The sequence below is a fragment of the Eschrichtius robustus genome, chromosome 8 (assembly GCF_028021215.1).
Source record: "Eschrichtius robustus isolate mEscRob2 chromosome 8, mEscRob2.pri, whole genome shotgun sequence".
Classification (NCBI taxonomy): domain Eukaryota; kingdom Metazoa; phylum Chordata; class Mammalia; order Artiodactyla; family Eschrichtiidae; genus Eschrichtius; species Eschrichtius robustus.
Window position 1 is genome coordinate 109,432,668 of NC_090831.1, and position 18,345 is coordinate 109,451,012.

Genomic DNA, 18,345 nt, shown 5'->3' on the forward strand with positions numbered 1-18,345 from the left:
AGAAGGAAGACTATTGAAAGGAGGAGGGCAGCCAAGGGCAAGAAGAAGAAAAGGAGACGGAGGAGAGCAGAAGTGAGAGAGGGCAACTGCGAGAGAGCAAACGGAAGACCAGAGGAGGGGACACACAGAAACAGAGCGAGACCACGCCAGGAGACTCTCGGTGGGAGTTCTGGCAGGTGGTGGCAACCCTAGAATTATGCCGGTGGGTGGCTGCATGGGGAAAGTAAAATGAAAATCAAAATGATCTACCTGGCTGTTTCCAAAGCCGTACGATTGCTCCTATATGTAGCAGCCTTTTGCAGCTGTGCAGGCCAATGCCCACTGCACCAGGAAAAAGCCTGAAGTAAACACTTCAGAAAGCCAAGTCTACTCACTGGACCAAGCAGGAGGCCCTGCCTCAGGCTCAGAGACCAAGGATGGAAGGCAGGGGACAGGCAGAGGCAGACGGTAAATGGGGTGGCCCAGGCAGAGGGTTGGATTGTAATGGCCTGATGGGGGAGTTTTCCAACTTCATCTCCTCGAAGGCTAAAGGCATTTGGAATAACAGCCTGGAGAAGAAATGGCCTTCAAGTACATGAACAATTTGAATGGCAGCGTAGATAGAGGCAGAGGGTCTCGATTTCCTATAAGGCAAAGCCACGGTATATGGTTATGTCTGCACACGTGACCATGCAGATTTCAGCAGTGTCGAGGATGAGGCATCCCACAGTGTTGAGAGGTGGACCCTGGACCCGGGCAGAGCCCGTAGCAGGTGCCAGGAAATACCTGCTGTGTTGCATCAGGCAAGTTGCCTCTAAAGACCTTTAATTCAAACACAGACTGGACCAGTGCTTTTCAAACTTTAACACACATTCAGATCCCCTAGGTTTCTCGCTAAAACGCTGATTCTGATCTAGTAGGTGTGGCGTGGCAGCTGAGATTCTGCCTTTCCAACAACCTCCCAGGTGATGCTTTTGCTCCTGGTCCCAGACAGCAGTGAGCGTTGCAGGGGCTAAAGTTTCCCAACTTGAGATGGTGAGGTGGGTTCCCAGAGAGGCCCTGAGGTATCTCTCCTGATGCAAGTTCTGACTTAGATAAGGTGAGGGGATGGAAAAATGACCTCTGTAGAGTGCACAAGAGAAAAACTCTGATAGAGAGGGTCAAATCAGGGGAGGATTAGAGCAGAGGGAGGAGAATGGAAAGTGGATTTCGGGGCAGAAGAGACACCACGGGGTGAGCAGATGGGCCGTGGTTGAGTCACAGGCACCAACATGATGGACACGTTCTTCTAAGAGGGCATGGGGTGCACCCTGGCCTCTGGCCAGGTCAGTACCTGACCTTGGGGGACTTGGCTGCTCCTGGGAGCCCTGCCGTGGTCTCCCTGAGGGCAGGAGGGCCAGGCCGGTGCGCTGGGCTGGGTCGGGGCCCCCGGGGCCGCACCCCTACCTCCTGAGCAGCAGCTTGGGATGGTTCTTGCTCTCCAGGTTCTTGTCTATGAGGTCAGCCAGCAGCTGCTTCAGCACGTCAGTGGCGTACTCCAGCTTGCTCTGCAGCACCGTCATGATGAGCGAGGCCACGTTGCCGCGGTCACGCATGGAGAAGCTGCGCTGAGACTCCAGCGTGCGAACGAAGGACAGCAGGAACACCTTGTTGTTGATGAGCTGAGCGAAGAGCTTCAGGCCTTTCTCCACGCGCTCCTGCCGGTAGCCCGGGACCTGTGGGGGAGACCCAGGGCAGCGGGAGTCTTGACTGCCGCCCGAGACGGGCGAGGCCGGCGGGGCCCCAGGGACACCCCACCGGGTGGGCCGTGCACACTGCTGACCCTCCCACCCTCCCATTCACCCACGACAGGCCACCTGGCTGATGCCACCAAGTCCTTATCTAGAGCCAGGCACCACATTTGGTGTCTACCTAACCTCCATCGCAGCCCACGAGGCAGGTCACTGTCTCCAGAGACAGAGAGAACGTCATCCTCAGCATGGCGTTGACAAGGGGACCCCACGCCACTGGAGACCACCATCACAGTCCCAGGTAGGGACTCCAGGAGGTCGGGGCTGCTGTGAGCGACACCCTTGCTGGGGGATCACCAAACCTGGGCCTCTGGCTAACCTAATGCTGACCTGTCTCTGGCCCTGGGGGTCCTGTTGACAGACCAGTGGCCTCAGAGTCAGGACTTCTGGGTTCCACATGGGCTCTGACATCCCCACGCCATAGAAGCTTGGACAAGTCCCTTTACTTCTCTGGGGGCCCAAGTTCATTCATCTGAAAAAAGGGAAAGCTTAAGCCCAAGAGCCTCTCAGGCACTCCCTAACTCTAGCATCTGATGTTTTCTTAGGGATTCTTTTTGAGACCCTGCTCTATGCGGGGAAAGGGGAGGAAGAAGGTTTTATCTTCCTGCCTTCATCTTTTGTTCACTGGGACGCCCGTGCAAGGGTGCAAGGGTGTACCATCCACTCAGCAAACATGAGCCAGCAACTGAGCTATGCATGGGGATGTGTCTCTGAGATGCACCAGAATAGGTACAGCGGCACCACGCGTCATGCCCCAAATGGGAAACAACCAGAGGTCCAGCAGCAGTAGGAGGGCTCCAGGAACTGCGGTGCATTCACCCAGTGAAACGTTTCACAGCAATAGGGATGAAGGACCCCTTGCTACTCACAATAACAGGGATGAATCTTGCAAACGTATTGAAAGAAAAAAGCCAGGCACAAAAGAGAGCATACTGGACAATACCATTTAAATCCAGATTTAAGGAAAACAATTAAAATTCATCAATAATGGGGAAAAAAGGGTTTTCTGGGGGTGGCTGTGACTGGAAAGGGGCACAGGGGGCCTTTTGGAGGCTGGTAATGTTCTGCTTCTCGATCTGTGTGCTGGCTTAGTGGCTGTGTTCGCTCGGGGAAAATGCGCTGAGCTGTGTTCTGATAATTTGTGCATTGCTTTGTCTGTATACTTCCATTAAAACAGTAAGTTCACTTAAAAAATGAAGCACAGCCTCTGCCCTGGAGGGAAGGCCCTCTGAGAACACGGAGCAGGGCATCTGGTGGGAAGTGGCATGCTGGAGGAGGTGGGGCATCCAAAGGAGGTGCCATCGAAGCCTCATCTTGAGGGATGTGTCCCCCCGGCGGGGGTAGGGAGGGTAGATGCGCCAGGCCCTTGGGAAGGAGTGTCCCGTATGGAGCAGTAAAGAACACAGTTTCAGAGTCCGTTGAGCTTGCATTAACTTCATCACAGTCGTTTATGAGTTGCAGGACCCTTAGGAGACTCAGTTCCTTTATCAACAACATGAAGGTGCTGCAGCTAATACGTACGCAGACCTTACTCTATGCCAAGCGCAGTTCCACATGCTTTAGAAATACTGACCCATGTAATCCACCCAACAGCCTATGAGGTGGCTGCCGTTATTACCCCAGGGTCCCACGAGGATAAGGAACTTTCCCCAGATCCCAAGACACAGAAGTGTCAGAGCCGGGCCATGAACTGGGCAGCTGGCACCATCTCCTGCCCCCTCCCGGGACTCCTGAGAGCACGGAACGAGATGCGTGAAAAGCCTCACACCATCACAGTCCGGTGACGGAATGGCAGCACTTTCATCCCGCTTCACTCTAAAGATTTTAAACTGGGGAGGATGGAAGTTGCCAGAGAAACCCTGTTTGCCAAGGTCCACGAAGCTAGAAGATGCAGAGCCGGAAAGTTCATGCCACTCATTTACGGTGCCACCCTGTGTTCCGGGCTCAGGGCAAGGCGCTGGCTGGAGCAGAGTCCAGTCAGACCCGGGCCCTGCCCTCCGACGGTCAGCCAACAGTCTCAAGGCCCCTTCAGTGGGGGGACCCCTGAACTCTTCAGAGAGGCGCTCGCATTGAACTCCCGTTGCCTGGCATCAACAGCTCCCACAGGTCAGGAACACGCATGTTTCCGGAACAGGTCCATTTGCGTTTCCTTTGCCGCTGTGCCGGTACACAGCTGTGCTGGTACACGGAAGGCTGGTACCTCTCCAGGCAGTTCTCAGGAGAGAGCAGAGCTCACCAGAGCCAGGGTGGTGCTGGCCAGGTCACCTGCGGCTCCTCCTGGCTCTCAGAATAGCCCCTCCTGGCGACCCTCTCGTTCCCCAAGGTCTCCAGCCTTGGCTTACCTCCTGCCTGGCCCCCCCTAGTCCCCCACTCCACGGCGGCTCTTGAAGGAAGAGCAAGGGACACATGGCCACCTCACCACTGCGCGGCCACACATGGCCACCTCAACACTGTGCCACTGCGTGGGGCCTCAATCTGCCCAGATGTCTGTCTCCTACTGACCAGCCCCCCACTCCTAGACAGCCCCTCCCATGCAGGCGAACACGTTTTACTTCCTCTCTCCTTCAGACCTCTCAGAAGACATTTCTCTAATTTGTCCTGATAATAAGAGACAACGCCACTTCCTGGGCTCCCGCCATGGGCAAAGGACAGTCCTGGCACACTGTACACATTGGTCCAATGAAGCCTTCTCGTGACCCTCTTTTAACAAAGCCTCTCAGGGAAGCTACTGTGGTTTCCCAAGGCCAGCCAGCTGGTGGAGGGTGGGGCTGGATTGCCAAACCCCAGCGTGCTTGGCTCCTGAGCCCCCGTCCATCCTCCGCATCCTTGGCCTGTCTAGCCTACCCCTGGGCCTGGGAGGTGACTGAAAGCCAGCTCTGAGTCCTCCCTGCAGCATCCCGTGCAGGGCCTCCTGGAGCTCAGGTGGCCGTCCGTCGAGGGCAGGGGAGCCAAGTGCAGGCTTGGCTTGTGGCACCTGGAGAGGAGGAGGAGGATGTGCCCTGGACTCCCTGGCCTGGCCGCACGCTCCTTCTGGGCAGCAAGGCTCAGGGCCCTGGGAAGGAAGGTTTAGCAAAGCTACCTGCAGGGAAAGAGCATCCCTGTAGCAGCATGCGTTCTGGAATCAGAGAGACTAACAGACTCGTACATGGAGGAAAGCTCTGTCACCTCTGGGCTCTATTGCCTCATCTATAAAATGAGAATATGAGTGCCTATGTCATAATGTTTTAAGAACATTAAATAAGATAATGTATGTAAAGTGCTTGGCACACACAGAGCGCACTTAAACAGCAGCGGTTTTATTACCTGCCTCTCCTCCATTGGCTGTTTTCACTGATCCCTTTTGCCCCAGAGTTTCCAAGGTACCTAATGCATTGGCACAGTGTCTGGGTGCGGAAAGTAGGCATTTTCTCCCCCTTTTAGGAAGAGGGGATGGAGTGAAGTGTCTTGGTAGACAGTATCCAGAACAGTTCCCCTTTGTAACTTGCCACCCCTACTCCCTAAGCAGATGGCACCCTGAAACAAGACTTTCTTTATTCACCAGACGGTTCGATAATTTAGTTGAAGTCTGCGAGTATAAAACTGGCTAGTAAATTTTCATTGTAACCCAATAGGTTAGAGTTTAGGAGGCAATGATATAGGTGGAAAATGAGGTGTGTGGTTACTGTTTGCTCTCTGTCTTTGAAGGATTGGTGTGTGATCCGTGCCTGGGCAACCCCTCACCCAAATGCCCCGACTGCACCAGATGGTCACAGAAGAGAGGCCTGGTGGCCTAACCTCCGGGACAGCCTAAAGCCAGAGGACCCCATCTTCTTCACACGCACCTACCATGCCCATCCCAGTGCCTGAAAAGGTGGAAACCCTGCTTTAGATTAGTCAATGGCTTCCCTAGGAATGTTTCCAAACCCGGAAAACCAATAGAGAGAAACTATCCCAGTGGCAGGGAGAGGCTGGAAATACATGAGAAAAGAACGATCCACACAAGATCTCTGGATCTTACATAGGAGGCTGGATCTCACATAGCCCCAAGCTAATGTGGCACAGTAAAAGTTGAATTCTGTCTGTAAGAAATTAATTAATGAGTTCAATGGAAATGAAGAAGTCTTATATTCTAGGTATATGCCCCAAAAGATGGAAGCAGGAGCTCAAACAGATATTTGTACGCCCATGTTCACAGCTGCATTATCACACTAGCCAAAAGGTGGAAGCAGCCCAAGTATCCACTGACAGATGAATGGATAAATAAAATGTGGTCTATACACACAATGGGCTATTAGTCAGTCTTAAAAGGAAAGAAATTCTGTCACAGGGTACAACAAGGATGAACCTTGAAAACATTTTACTAAGTGAAGTAAACCAGTCACAAAAGTCCAAATACTGTATGATTCCACCTATATGAGGTACCCAGATTAGCCAAGTTCATAGACACAGAAAGTAGAATGGTGGTTGCCAGGGGCTGCAGGGGAGGGGGAATGAGGAGTTACTGTTCAATGGGTACAGAGTTTCAGCTGGGGAAGATGAAAAAGTTCTGGAGATGGACTGTAGTGATGGACAGTAATGTGAGTGAACTGAATGCCACTGAACTGTACACTTAAAAACAGTTGAGATGGTAAATTTTATGTTATGTATATTTTACCAGAACTTAAAAAAAATCTGTGTGACCCGCTTGATTCAGAGCCCCTGCCTGACAATTAGCCGTCTCGTGGTCTCCAACTCAGGGAAATCGGTGAAGCTGGCTGTTAACTCCTTCCTGAGCAGGAGGATGGGACGAGAAAGTCTCCCCTTGTGATAAAGGCAAGGACAAGAGAGAAGCCTCAGGTTTGAGGGGAAATTTTAACGTGCCAGATGAGGAATAAGGCCACGGTAGGACATGACGTGACTTGTAACGGGGGCCATGGGAACAGTCTCGGGCATAGGTGAGGTGTCCACCCAGAGAGCATCTGGGGAGTCATACAGGCTGGTCAGGTGATCATCAGAACCCAGCAGCCCCGATTCTCAGAGGCTTTCTTGGGCAGCCCTCCAAGGGCTGAGTTCATCACACAGCCCCTGACTGATGGGCGGGGAAGGGGCGTCAGGGACTCCTGGTGGTGCAGCTCTGGACGTGTCCTTGTGAGTGCGTGTCCAGCCTGCGGGGTGGGCAGTGTCCCTGTGAAGTGAAGACACTGTGGGTCTCTGGACCGTACCGAACAAGGGTTCCTGAAGCTTTCTGGGCGGGGGTAGGAGTCTGCTGCAGTTCACTCTGCAGCCCCAGAAGCCTCCGGTGAGGGGTGCCTCAGATGCCCAGGAACAAGGCAGGCAGGGCCAGGGCAGCACACAGTGGAGGAGGGAGCTGGCTCCGAGCAGCGCTCTGAGCGTGGGCGTGAGGGTGCCCAGGGCTTCTGTCTTTTGAGCCCAGCTTGCTGGGCAGGGCTCCTGGGTTGTGCACCTTGCTGAGGATTAAGGCTAGGAGTTGGGCAGCAGTTTCTCTCAGGAAACTAGCCCTAGAGGAAAGGCCCGGGGAAGTGCCGTTGGGTAGGGATGCCACCAGCTTTCAGCGAGGGGCCTGGTACAGTTCAGAAAGGCAATGAGAGGGAATCATTAGGATGCTGGTCTCGGGCAAAGAGGGCTGCTAGAGACAGTGAGGCAGGTCGTGCACTGCACGCGTCCAGGAAGTGCCGCATATGGTCGGTGCCGTCTGGAGCGGTGCCGTGTTCAACCTGCACCCTCCCACAGCATCCTGTGGGAGGATGAGCCCTGGAGCTCCCCTCCACCGCCCTGGGCAGCCCTTGCGAGTGCACTGCCCTTGGGTGTGTGCTACATCAGTGCCAAGTCAGGCCTGAGAATCTAAACATCTACGGAGATGCAAAGGCAGGTGGGAAAGCCGTAAGATAAACGGGATCAAATGAGAAATAAGGCCATACGATAGGACGTGGCATGATTTACAATATGGGCCATAGGACTGGTTGGGAAAGCAGTGTGGAGCGTGTGTGTGTCCATCAAGAAAACACCTTGTGTGGGAGAAGGCTGTCTCCCAGCCCGCTCCAAAGTATTCGGGCTGCCCTACAGGGATGCCAGCTTGGAAATGGTCTCAGAAAATCTGATTTAAAAGTTAAATGCTTATGGACATATATACACTACCAAATGTAAAATAGACAGCTAGTGGGAAGCAGCTGCATAGCACAGGGAGATCAGCTCGGTGCTTTATGACCACCTGGAGGGGTGGGATAGGGAGGGTGGGAGGGAGATGCACGAGGGAGGGGATATGGGGATACATGTATGCATATAGCTGATTTAATTTGTTATACAGCAGAAACTAACACAACATTGTAAAGCAATTATACTCCAATAAAGATGTTTTAAAAAAAAAAAGGTTAAATGCTTAAAGCAAATCTACTTGGAATTTTGAGCTAATGAAAAAGAGAGAATAACTTTACATACTCATCCTAGTTGAATTCTTATTTTGAGGGGTGTGGGGATGTTCAAACACAACTTCCCTTCCTAGGACTGCCATTTCCACCCTAATTCAGCCAGACACACAGACATTCATTTATTCAAATCATTCAACACTTCCTGCATGCCTACTATGTGCCAAGCACTCTGCTGGAAGCCAGAATTACAAAGATAAATAAGGTATGCACAGTCTAGACAAAAATCACACGCGCGCACGCACACACACACACACACACACACACACTTCATTCCACAATCAAGTTGGAGAAATGTGTGTGGGGGGCCCCAAGGGCCCTGGGGACTTGCTGCATTTCCTGCAGAGGGACACAGCCTCTACGTCCCCTTGGAGAACCCATGCAGACATTCCCAGGGGGTCAGTACCTGCTTAACTGTGCAATTGCGGAGTGACAGGTCTGTTTCTATGTTACGGACATATAAATATGGAAATCAGTCTTATTTTCCGTGGTGTTTTGGCCAAAGATTTTTGATCCGTCCTAGTATGTCTCCAGAGCCGTAGGGCGTGACACGGACACAGCCCCTCAGAAGTCACGTGCACAGGCTTGTCCTTAGGAATAGAGACTCTGGAGTCTCCCTGCTGGACTCAGAACCCTGCCCCACTCCCTCCCGGTTGTGTGGCCTTAGTTTTTTCACCTGTGAAATGGGTGTACCTGCTTCGGAGGGCTCTTGGGAGGTTAAATCAATACACACATGTAAAGTACTGAAAACTGGACCAGGACATTAGTCAGCAGTCAACTCGGGGTAATTATTCCTTATGATTATTATTTTGCCCTGGTTTCCTCATTTATATTTTTCGTATTTCTCTGGTATTTATAAGTCATTCCAAATCCCTTTCAGAACAAAGCATAATATGAATATATGCTTAAGCCAGACACTATGCTAGACAGTAAGTGGGATAAAATGTTCACAAGATGAGGTCCCTGCTGGTACAAAGGCAGTGATGTTCTTACCATTCACATTCCCACCTTCCTCCTGAGTGCAGCCCTTATCTTTCCCACATTTATTTACTGAGCACCAACTAAGCGGTGAAATCCCTTATATTGTGGTTTCTTAAACAAGGGTCCGTGAACTTCCTACATTGTTTGCCAGATTTCCCGTTTCTGTGTCTATGGACAGTTTTTCTGAGGAGAGGGTCTTCAGCGTCCATCCAATTCTCAAGGGATTTTTTTTTCAATCCGTCATCAATTTTATACACATCACTTTATATATGTCAATCCCAATCGCCCAATTCAGCACACCACCATCCCCACCCCACCGCAATTTTCCCCCCTTCTCAAGGGATTTATGACCCCCTAAGACCCAAAGCCCTACTGCCACCTCTGCTCTGAGTTCCCTTTCCTCCCGAAGGACAGGCTGGCACCAACGGCGGGGGGTAGCTTGGGCAAGTCTCGTCCCCTCCCTGGCCTCAGCTGACCCTCCTCTGAATGATGCGGCTGGACTTGGTCACCATTGTCTCTCTCTGCACTAACACTGCAATGGGAAAGGACTTGGCCACGGGAACCGCTTCTCACCTCGAGGTCCCGGAGGACGGGGTGGTCTTCAATTCCCGGGAACAGCACTCGCATAGTGTAGGTTCTGTAGTCCAGGAAGGGAATCCCGGCTCCGTCCAGGTCACTGGTCAACTCGTGGATGTCCGTCTGCAGCTCGGCAAAGGCTGGCACAAAGATAAGCCCGTGAGACTGCTGGATGGGGCCCAAGAGCTACGCTGCCTCGGAACACTCAGAACCCTCTCCCAGGCCCCCGGAGACCTGCACAGTGGACCGAAGTGGCGCAGGAATGAGGAGGAGGGGAATCTTTTACGTAGCTGAGGGGAACGATATAGGTATGGGAGAAAGGTGCAGCGCAAGGAGGCTTGTCTTGGGCCAAATCCCTTCCAAAACATGAATGGGGGGGGCAGGCGGTCCACAGACCTGAGCTGCTGCTGGGGCCAGGAGGGCCTCCCCCTCTGAAGATGAGGGCTTTGGCTTGCAAAATATGCTGGGGGTTAGGGGTGATATCGAAGGACAGAGGGCGTGAAGGGGGCAGTTCCAGTGATAGAGAGTCTGTTTCCGATTCTGTGTTTTACAGTGGGTTTCCTTATAGGAGTTAAGAACTATTTCTTCTGAAGCCCCAGTTCTTGGCCACGCAGCTTACTGGAGCCATCAAACCACCAAATGGGGCCAGATGAAGGCTCTTGCCCCACTGATATATCCCTCCTGGATAAATATGCAGGGTGTCTCTTTGTCCTTCCTTTCTCAAGGTCATGCTGCTCAATGGTGAATTACGATCTGCACATAGGTACCGCTGTCTGCGGAGACAGCCCAGGCCTCCAGCATGGTCACGAAGCTGTAAGACCACCCCCAAGGCCCCGAGAAAGTTCCACACACAGACCCACTGTTACACAGCCGTGTGATCACTCTCTGTCCTGGGTACAGCCCTCCACCCTGGGAGGTTGTCGGAGGTAATGTGCTCAGCCCTTCCTTCTTCCACTTTTTCCCTTAGCACATGCAAATGCACACGTACACACATGCATGCAAGCACACACACACGCACACACACACACACAAGATGGATTATTAATACATGCCTGCAAAGAAGAACAGCCAGTAGATATTGACTAAACGATACTTCTTTCTATTTATATAGACAAGAATAGGGAAAAACTACTTTGTGGGCTCAGAAGGAATTCACAAGCCCAGTGTAGCTCCAGGGCCCTCGAAAAGCCAGCCCTGCACCCAGCGGTCTCTGCTGACGACACGACCACAATGTGGCCGCCCAGCTGCTGTCAGTAGGACCCCACCACACCCTGCGGTGCTGACCTCCTGCTTGGGGACCCCGGGCCTCCGGGCCTTGAGGATACCAGTGCTTCTGGCCTGACAACGGGGACGGCGCCGGGACCCCTGGAGAGGCTGCTGCAGACCCTCCTGTGCTGCTCTCTTTCTGCATCTCTGCTCACACTGACGCGGGGGGACCTTGTCAAGAAAAGTGACTCCGAAGGTAGAGTAACCCTAACACATCTGAGTGGAACCTACACCAATATGTGTGAAAGGGGAGTCAGTGAGCCTTTCTGGCATGTACTGTCACCAAAAACCCTGATGGGAATTCGTGTGTGCTGAGTGAGAAACACATGTGTGTGTGTGTTTGTGGGAATGCGTGCATAGGCATGAGTGCAAAGGTGAGTGTGAGGGCATGAGTGACCGCCTGAGTGTGCATCAGTGAGTGTCTGTGGGCACGTGTGCACGCATGTGTGTGTGTTTATATATCCAAAGGTCGGGCCTTGTGAGGGGGCCAGGCTGGGCCTCTTCGGAGTCTGTACGTGGCTGACGGCCTGACTCACCGGCAAGGCTTCGGGAAGTCGCCTTCCCTGGACCCAGGCTGCCCTTTCAGCGTTCAAGAGCCAGCTCTGGGCGCCTCTGGAAGATACTTTCAAGGCGAATCCTACGTGTCCTTTGCTCTGTCATCTCTCTTCCCACCCACGTGAGACAGCCTCTCCCCAGCTAGAAGCCAAGGCCCTCCCCTGGTGTCCCCGAGTCAGGACTCCCTGTGGGACTGCTAATTTCTCCTTCTCTGGAACGTTCCAAGAGGAACCTGGCTTCACACTGCCCCCGCTGCCCCCTCCCCGTTGGGGTGCTCAGCTGGCGGGGAGGAGAAGGAGGGAGCTGGCTTTTTATAGGTCTGCAGCTTTCCTTCAAGTCACCGAGCGCCTCCGACATTCAAGGCCTCACGCCTGGCACATAAAAGAGATTCTAATCACTACACCTAATTAGAGGGAAGAGTACATTGCAGAGAAAAAAATTAAGCAGCATAAATATAATAAAAGGCAGTAATTAACAGTCCCACAAGGCGGATGCTGTGTTGACAGCCGAGGATGTGGAGAGAGGACGGAAGGGACCCGCTTCCCCATCAGAGAGCCACGGCCTCCCTGGTGGGAACGCCAGAGCCCCAGGTACAGGCTGATTACTCCGCGTATAAATCTACACAAAGAATCAGCTCAGACCCTCCCAGGGTGACTCACGAATGATATCCTGGGGGTGACAAGACTCTGACTTCTACATTTCCTTCTTGGATTTAGTGCGGCTGATTTCACTGCATGGTGGGGTTGGTAATTTTTAAAAATACAAGCTGTGAAACGCTCTTTCCTCTAAGTCTCAGATCAGCCCTCCAGCCTTACCTTCCTTCTGCAGGAAGAGAGCTGAAGATTGCTTGAGTGCGTCACGGCAAGGCACCTCCGGGTCTCCCCCAGAGGAGAGGGCAAAACTCACCCGGCCGGGATCCCGGGCTGGACACGGCTCTAGTGGGGTCTGAAACGATCCCGGCCTGACTTGAGGTAGAGATTCTGGAGGCGGGAGACCCAGGCCCAGCGCCGCCCACCGCTGCGGGTGTGTGAGACGCACGCGCTCGCACGCACACGCACGCACGCGCACGCACGCACGCACGCCCGGCCCCCCGCCACTCCGGACCTTCTTTGCACTCCAGGGCCACGCGGGACTCCAGGTTGTCCATCTGCATCTGCAGCCGCTTCAGCGTGAGGTCGCTCTCCCGGGACTTGCGTTTGTAGGCGATGAGAACGGCCACGATGAAGATGATGAGGAGGCCGCCGGCCACGGCGATGCTAACGATGGCGGGCAGGCTGAGCGGGCTGTCCGGGGCAATGTACACCATCCCCGGGGAGTACTCCATGCCACCGACTCGGGCCTGGGGGGACACGCCGGGGGAGACGGAGCTGGGGGTGGGCACAGAACATCCTAGGCAAGGGTCCCAAGCCACCGGCGAGCTGGTGACCGGGGTCGCGTGAGGGAAATGGCTCCAGGGAGGAGAATCGTCACTGGCTGTAAAAGCAGACGAGAGGGCAGCTGGGGTGGAGGGAGCGGGGGTGGACGGCTCAGCGCAGGCCACCTCCACCACTGGGAAAGCCACACATTATATTACTCGGGAGTGAACTCGGTTGTCTTCATGAGGAAACAGCACTCAACTGGGATCTAAAAAAGCCTACATGGCATCAAAGTCTGGATCCCCGAAGACTCATTCCATTGTGAGGACAGATGACAAAGGCACAGGACGTGATATTATGTCCTGCCCGGGTCAACGATGGTCCTCTCCTGGAAGGGTCCCTTGCCTCTAACACGTGACACAGCACATCACTGAATGCTGTTTCGCATTGCCCTTACTGTAGCACCAGCCAGTATGGAAAGAATGACAATACAGAAGAAAGAAGTCTGAAGTGGGACGAGGAGAAGGAACTGGGAGTGTGGGAGAGCCAGGAGGAAAGTTCAAGAAGGCCAGAATCCCCTCCCGGAAAGCCCTGGTGGCCCAGGATGGAGTTGGACCGCTCACCCCACCGCGTCCTTAGTGCCTGCCCATCCAGGGTGGAGCCCCGCCAGCCTCACCATCACTTTGTGCCGGCCTATGAGGTTGGGGGACTCGCAGAGCAGCTGCACATCCGACACTGTGACGGTGCACGGCTTCTCCCCGACCAGCACGGTGTAGTTCAGCTTTACATTGCCCCCAGCCACGGGCGGGATCAGGTTCTTGCCCTGCGTGGACAGGAAAGCCCAAGTTCCCACCCCAGAGTCAGGAGCACAGCTACTGGCTGGCTGACATGTCCTCCCACCTGGAGGTCCCATCCTTCTGGGGAGCGGGTGGAGAGGCCACCTTCCCTAATAAGTCCAAAAAATTCACAACACCTATACTACTATTCCCCCTTCCTCAGTGGGAAATCAATCATCAAGGCACTCTTTCCAGCTTGTCCCAAATGCAGCTTCAGAATCCTCCTCAACACAGAGCTGTAATCAGTCACAACCAGTGGCTTCAAATTGTCATATGAGTTAAAATTAATTTGCTATCCATGCTCCAAAGAAGCCCTATAAGGTGGTTTGCAAAGGGTTGCACGGGAGGAAGCAGTATGGGCCTTTGACCTCCCAAGTCCTGGACTCAGGGGCCAAAGCTGGGAGTCAGATGGCCAGGGTGGATCCAGCTGCCCTGACCAGGTTTCTGTGGCCCCTAAAGAGAGTGCACTTCTCAATACAAACTCAAAGAGCACCATTTACCATAGTCTGGGCTATAACACAACCTCTGCTAGCTAGTGACACCCGCCACAAGTTCTGGCAGAAGCCCATGACTTGCGGCCTCCTTCTGTGACTTGGAAAGCCTCCCCTTGCCTACAGCGGCCTCCTTCCTCCCATCTCACTCTACCTTTAGGATGATGGGTGTGCCGGGCTTGAGCTCCAGGATTCCTGAGGGACCGAAGGCCTCAAACACAGGATTGGGGTAGTAGGTGAAGTTGGTCTTGTTGAGGATTAGCAGGGACTGGACGTTGTCCAGGATGAAGCCAAACTCCTCAGGCCTCTCCGTCAGGTCAGACTGCTGGTCGGGCCCCAGAGCGAGGGCAGGAGCCTGGCAGGTCATCTCCGTAGCGTTCAGAACCTCGCAGAGCTGGGGAGGAGCCGGAGAGGGAGGGCTAAGTGGCGTGTCTCCGCACACCTGCAGCCCCAGACACCCGCCGGGTCTCCCTCGGTGCCATCGTACAGCGTGGTGTTGACACGGGACAGTCATGGGTGGATCCCCACAGCTCCAGAGGAGCCAGGACCACACAACCTGGGCACTCAAGGACAAGCTCTGCAGCTGACACCTACCTCTGCCCTGCCCATGGCAGGCGCTAGAGTATCTCTAAGCTAAGGAATGGCACTGGGGGTCAGAGGATGGAAGAATAAAGGTCTTCCATCCCTTATTAAGAATAAGAATAAGAAACCCCAGAAACCCAGAAGAGATTGCTCCTGCATGCCAGTACCCCAGCGTGTAGAAATGGCCTCACGTCTGCTCCCCCATCCCGCCATCCCAGTGTCCGGGGTGTCACACGCGATGCGTCATCGGTGTCTGGGGTGAGCCTGCCTGAGCCCTCGGAGAGCCCACACCCTTTAGGGCAGCCACGTGCCGAGAGGACGGCCCCCCGTGAGCCCCACCAGCCCCGGACTCACATTGATGTGCTCCTTCCCTCCGTGCTTGGCACGGATCTGGGGGTTCTGTATGAGGTCCAGGTGGGTCCCTCTCACGGCGATGGGTGTGTTCCCACTGATGGGGAAGAAAGAAGGAGGCGTGTAAACACAGGGACAGGAATAGCAGCAGCACTTGGTGACGACGATGATGACGATGAATCAGGCTGAACTCCAGCACTGAAGACAACGATAACTGGGGGGCAGGGTAACGTTCACGGGGACAAGATGACAAGCTGACTGCGTAATAATAAGGACGAGCTCTCAGCAGCCGAGGGGAAGACAGTGATGACCAGATGTCCGCGGCTGTCCTGCGCTGAGCTCATTCGGAGCGTGGACACCCCACGGAGGCTGGGCCTGTAGCACGGCCCTCTTGGCCCCCCGAGGCCCCCTGACCTGAGCCAGCTGCTTCTCTGCAGTCTCCCAGCGTCTCTTTCCCTGCCCTCCCCAGTCTCAGGGAATTTTCTTCACCCTGGCCTTGGCCTAAGGAAAGCCTCGCTCCAGACCACCCTCCACCAGACCCTCCAAAGTCTGAACACAGCCTCCTTCCCCAGGACAATCACACCACAAATTTCCACCTTAGAGGCTTCAGTCGGCTGGGACATGGGAAAGGCCGAGGCCCAGCCACTCAGGAACCTCCTGTAAGAATGCAAATATGAAATGCTCCCGGACTCTCGCACGCTGGGGAGTCAGCCAGAGGACTGCTAACGCTGAGCGATTAGGAGACTTCGTCTTTGGGTAGCTTTTCAATGGAAACCTGGACGCCACTGTCCTATCTTCAGGGCCACTGAGAAGCTGGCATGGGATGGAGGCTAGCTTCCTTGGGGGCTACTCAAAGGAAAGTGATGAATTACGTTATCTGCAATCAGGGGAGTATCATTGAGAAGAATCTATTTAAAACAGGTTAAGTGGTTATAAGCTTGTGGGTAAAGAGTCCTTAACAGCCCCATTCATCTCTACCCCTCTATCCATCTGCCCCCCTTTACATGCCATTCCTGCCCTCCCTTCCTCTCGCCCTCCACCGGTCCCCTCTGAAGCACATCCCCACCCCACGTATGCATATGCAGGAAGATTTCCTCGAAACCCAGAGAGTCTCTCGGCCCCTGGCAGTGCTGGCGAATGAGCTTCTGGTGTCCAGCCATCTCCCGATCTTCTCGGTCATCGATTCAACACACGTTTATCGAACGCCCCCATCACGCATCGCCATTCATCAGTAACCCAGGCTGTTGCGAGCAGTGTAAAGCCACGTGTTCTGCAGAGCCCCACCCCATCCCAGACTCCGTTAACTGCAGTGAAACCGCTGGAGCCCCGGCCCATTCAGAACGCACCTCCAGCCTCCCTCTTGATGTGAGCATGACTGGGGGCGACTGCCGAGTGCCAGGAGGGACAACACCTCTATTTCTGTGCCAGTGACACGAGGAAGAACTGAATTAAACCAGTCTGTGAACGCCTTCGGGAGCCACAGAGTTTGTCTAAGCACAGGGGGCCGTGCCAACTTCCTGGGCTCACCAGGCCCTGGGGGCAAATCCTGGAATAGCTTTTACAGGCTCTCTGCCCCTCTCTGTGTCTTATACTTATCTGCTTTCAGGTCACGGCTAAAGCTTATAAGGCTTGGGCCTTAGAGACTAACTGCTGAGGACAACCAAGCTGCATCTCCCAAAGGCTGCCTTTTGTTTGGGTGTAAGGCCCGGTGGCAAACTCCTTCTGTGAAGGGCCAGACAGTAAATATTTTAGGCTCACTGGGGCCATATGGTCTGTCGCAGTTACTCAGCTCTGCTGCAGTGGTGAGAAAGCAGTAGAGACAAGACATATTCGGATGAGCGTGGCCGTGTTCCAATAAAACTTTATTTATAAAAGCGGACGGACAGCCAGGTTTGGCCCCCCAGCTGGAGTTTGCTGACCCTGGTTTACAAGATTGTTCTCTGGACTGGACTCGTCACTGACCCCTCGTCTCAGCTTGTGGTGACCACATCTTCATGCTCTGCCCCCTCTCCTGACCCCAGACATCCTCCAGAGCTGAAGCAGACAGTGGGGAGGGCTGAGGACGGGGGGATGTGTAGGGGTGGGGTGGAGGGGGTGAGGAGGGAGGGGAGACGAGCCAGGCACCGCACTGGGTGTTTGTACCTCACGTACTCCTCTCAGTGTCCCGTGAGGACACTGAGAAACCCTGGGTCCGGGGAGGTTAACTAACGTTTAAGGTCCCTCGGCTGCTAAGCGGTGGAGCTGCGCTTCACCCCCTCCTTCTGACCCCAAGTCCACTCCCCCCGAGGCCCCTGATACAGCAGTTTCCCCACGATCACCAGGCGCCTTGCCATCAGGATGCCCTCTGGCCTCCTAGTGTGCCCACCAACCCTCACATCGGGGGCTGTCGGCTCCTGCTGGTCAGAGCTCGGCCCCCAGGGCCGGGTCCTGCTCAGAGCGCTTTCGGTGGATGGAGGGAGCCCCGGCAGGAAGCTCTGACCTGGGGTGTGCTCTGAACCCCGCCCCCCCGCCCCCCAGCTCATCAGTCCCCACAGCAGGACTGGGCCCCAGAACTCCCCTTGGCGTTTGAGGGTCGAGGAGGGAAGGCCAAGGTCAGGTCGGCCCCTACCTGGTGATGCTCCACTCGGGCTCGATCCGCACGATGGTGGGATCCTCCACGTACTGGAAGAACAGGTCCTGGCGGATCCTGGCCCTGTCTACCTGCACCGTCACCTTCATTTCCAGCACCTCATCTGAGGACGTGGTGTTGCAGACGATGTAGGACGGAGAGCGCCTGGCGGGGGGAGATGGGGAGCCGGGCTCCTTGGTGTTGGGCGGGACTGTGGTCCTGGGTCAGGGCCCTCCCGTGCCCCTCCCTGTTCATCAGGCTCATCAGAGGCAGCGGGTGAGCAGCGCCCCGACACAAAGCCCTGAGAACTAGTGACAAAGACTCTCTCCTTGACCAGATTGTAGACGGGTTCCTCTGAGCCCCCTTTTGGACTAGGCTTCTTCCTGAGGCCCTGTCTTTGATTTGCCGACCCCCATTTTTAGCAAGGATCCTGCTAACTTAGTTTGGCAAGAAACCCCCCGCCCCGATACCTGAGTACCCTTGATATCTAATCAAATTCCGCCTCCTTAACCCTTGATGTGTCTGGTCACCCTGACTGCCTTCAGCAAGAGTCCTGTTAAGTCGGTTTAGCAAG

The 18,345-nt window shown here is 54.5% G+C and overlaps 1 protein-coding gene across 2 annotated transcripts in view; it reads right to left on the bottom strand.

Annotated features, from left to right (window-relative positions):
• The window catches only part of PLXNA4 (plexin A4), a 445,428-nt gene that overhangs the window by 41,614 nt on the left and 385,469 nt on the right, over nt 1-18,345 (bottom strand). For both annotated transcript variants that reach the window (XM_068549473.1, XM_068549474.1), the window contains exons 16-22: nt 17,772-17,936; nt 15,167-15,260; nt 14,385-14,624; nt 13,580-13,726; nt 12,653-12,887; nt 9,725-9,867; nt 1,426-1,694 (exon numbers count right to left, since the gene is read on the bottom strand). In XM_068549473.1, coding sequence (XP_068405574.1) covers nt 1,426-1,694; nt 9,725-9,867; nt 12,653-12,887; nt 13,580-13,726; nt 14,385-14,624; nt 15,167-15,260; nt 17,772-17,936 — 1,293 coding nt within the window. The remainder of the gene's footprint in view (nt 1-1,425; nt 1,695-9,724; nt 9,868-12,652; nt 12,888-13,579; nt 13,727-14,384; nt 14,625-15,166; nt 15,261-17,771; nt 17,937-18,345) is intronic.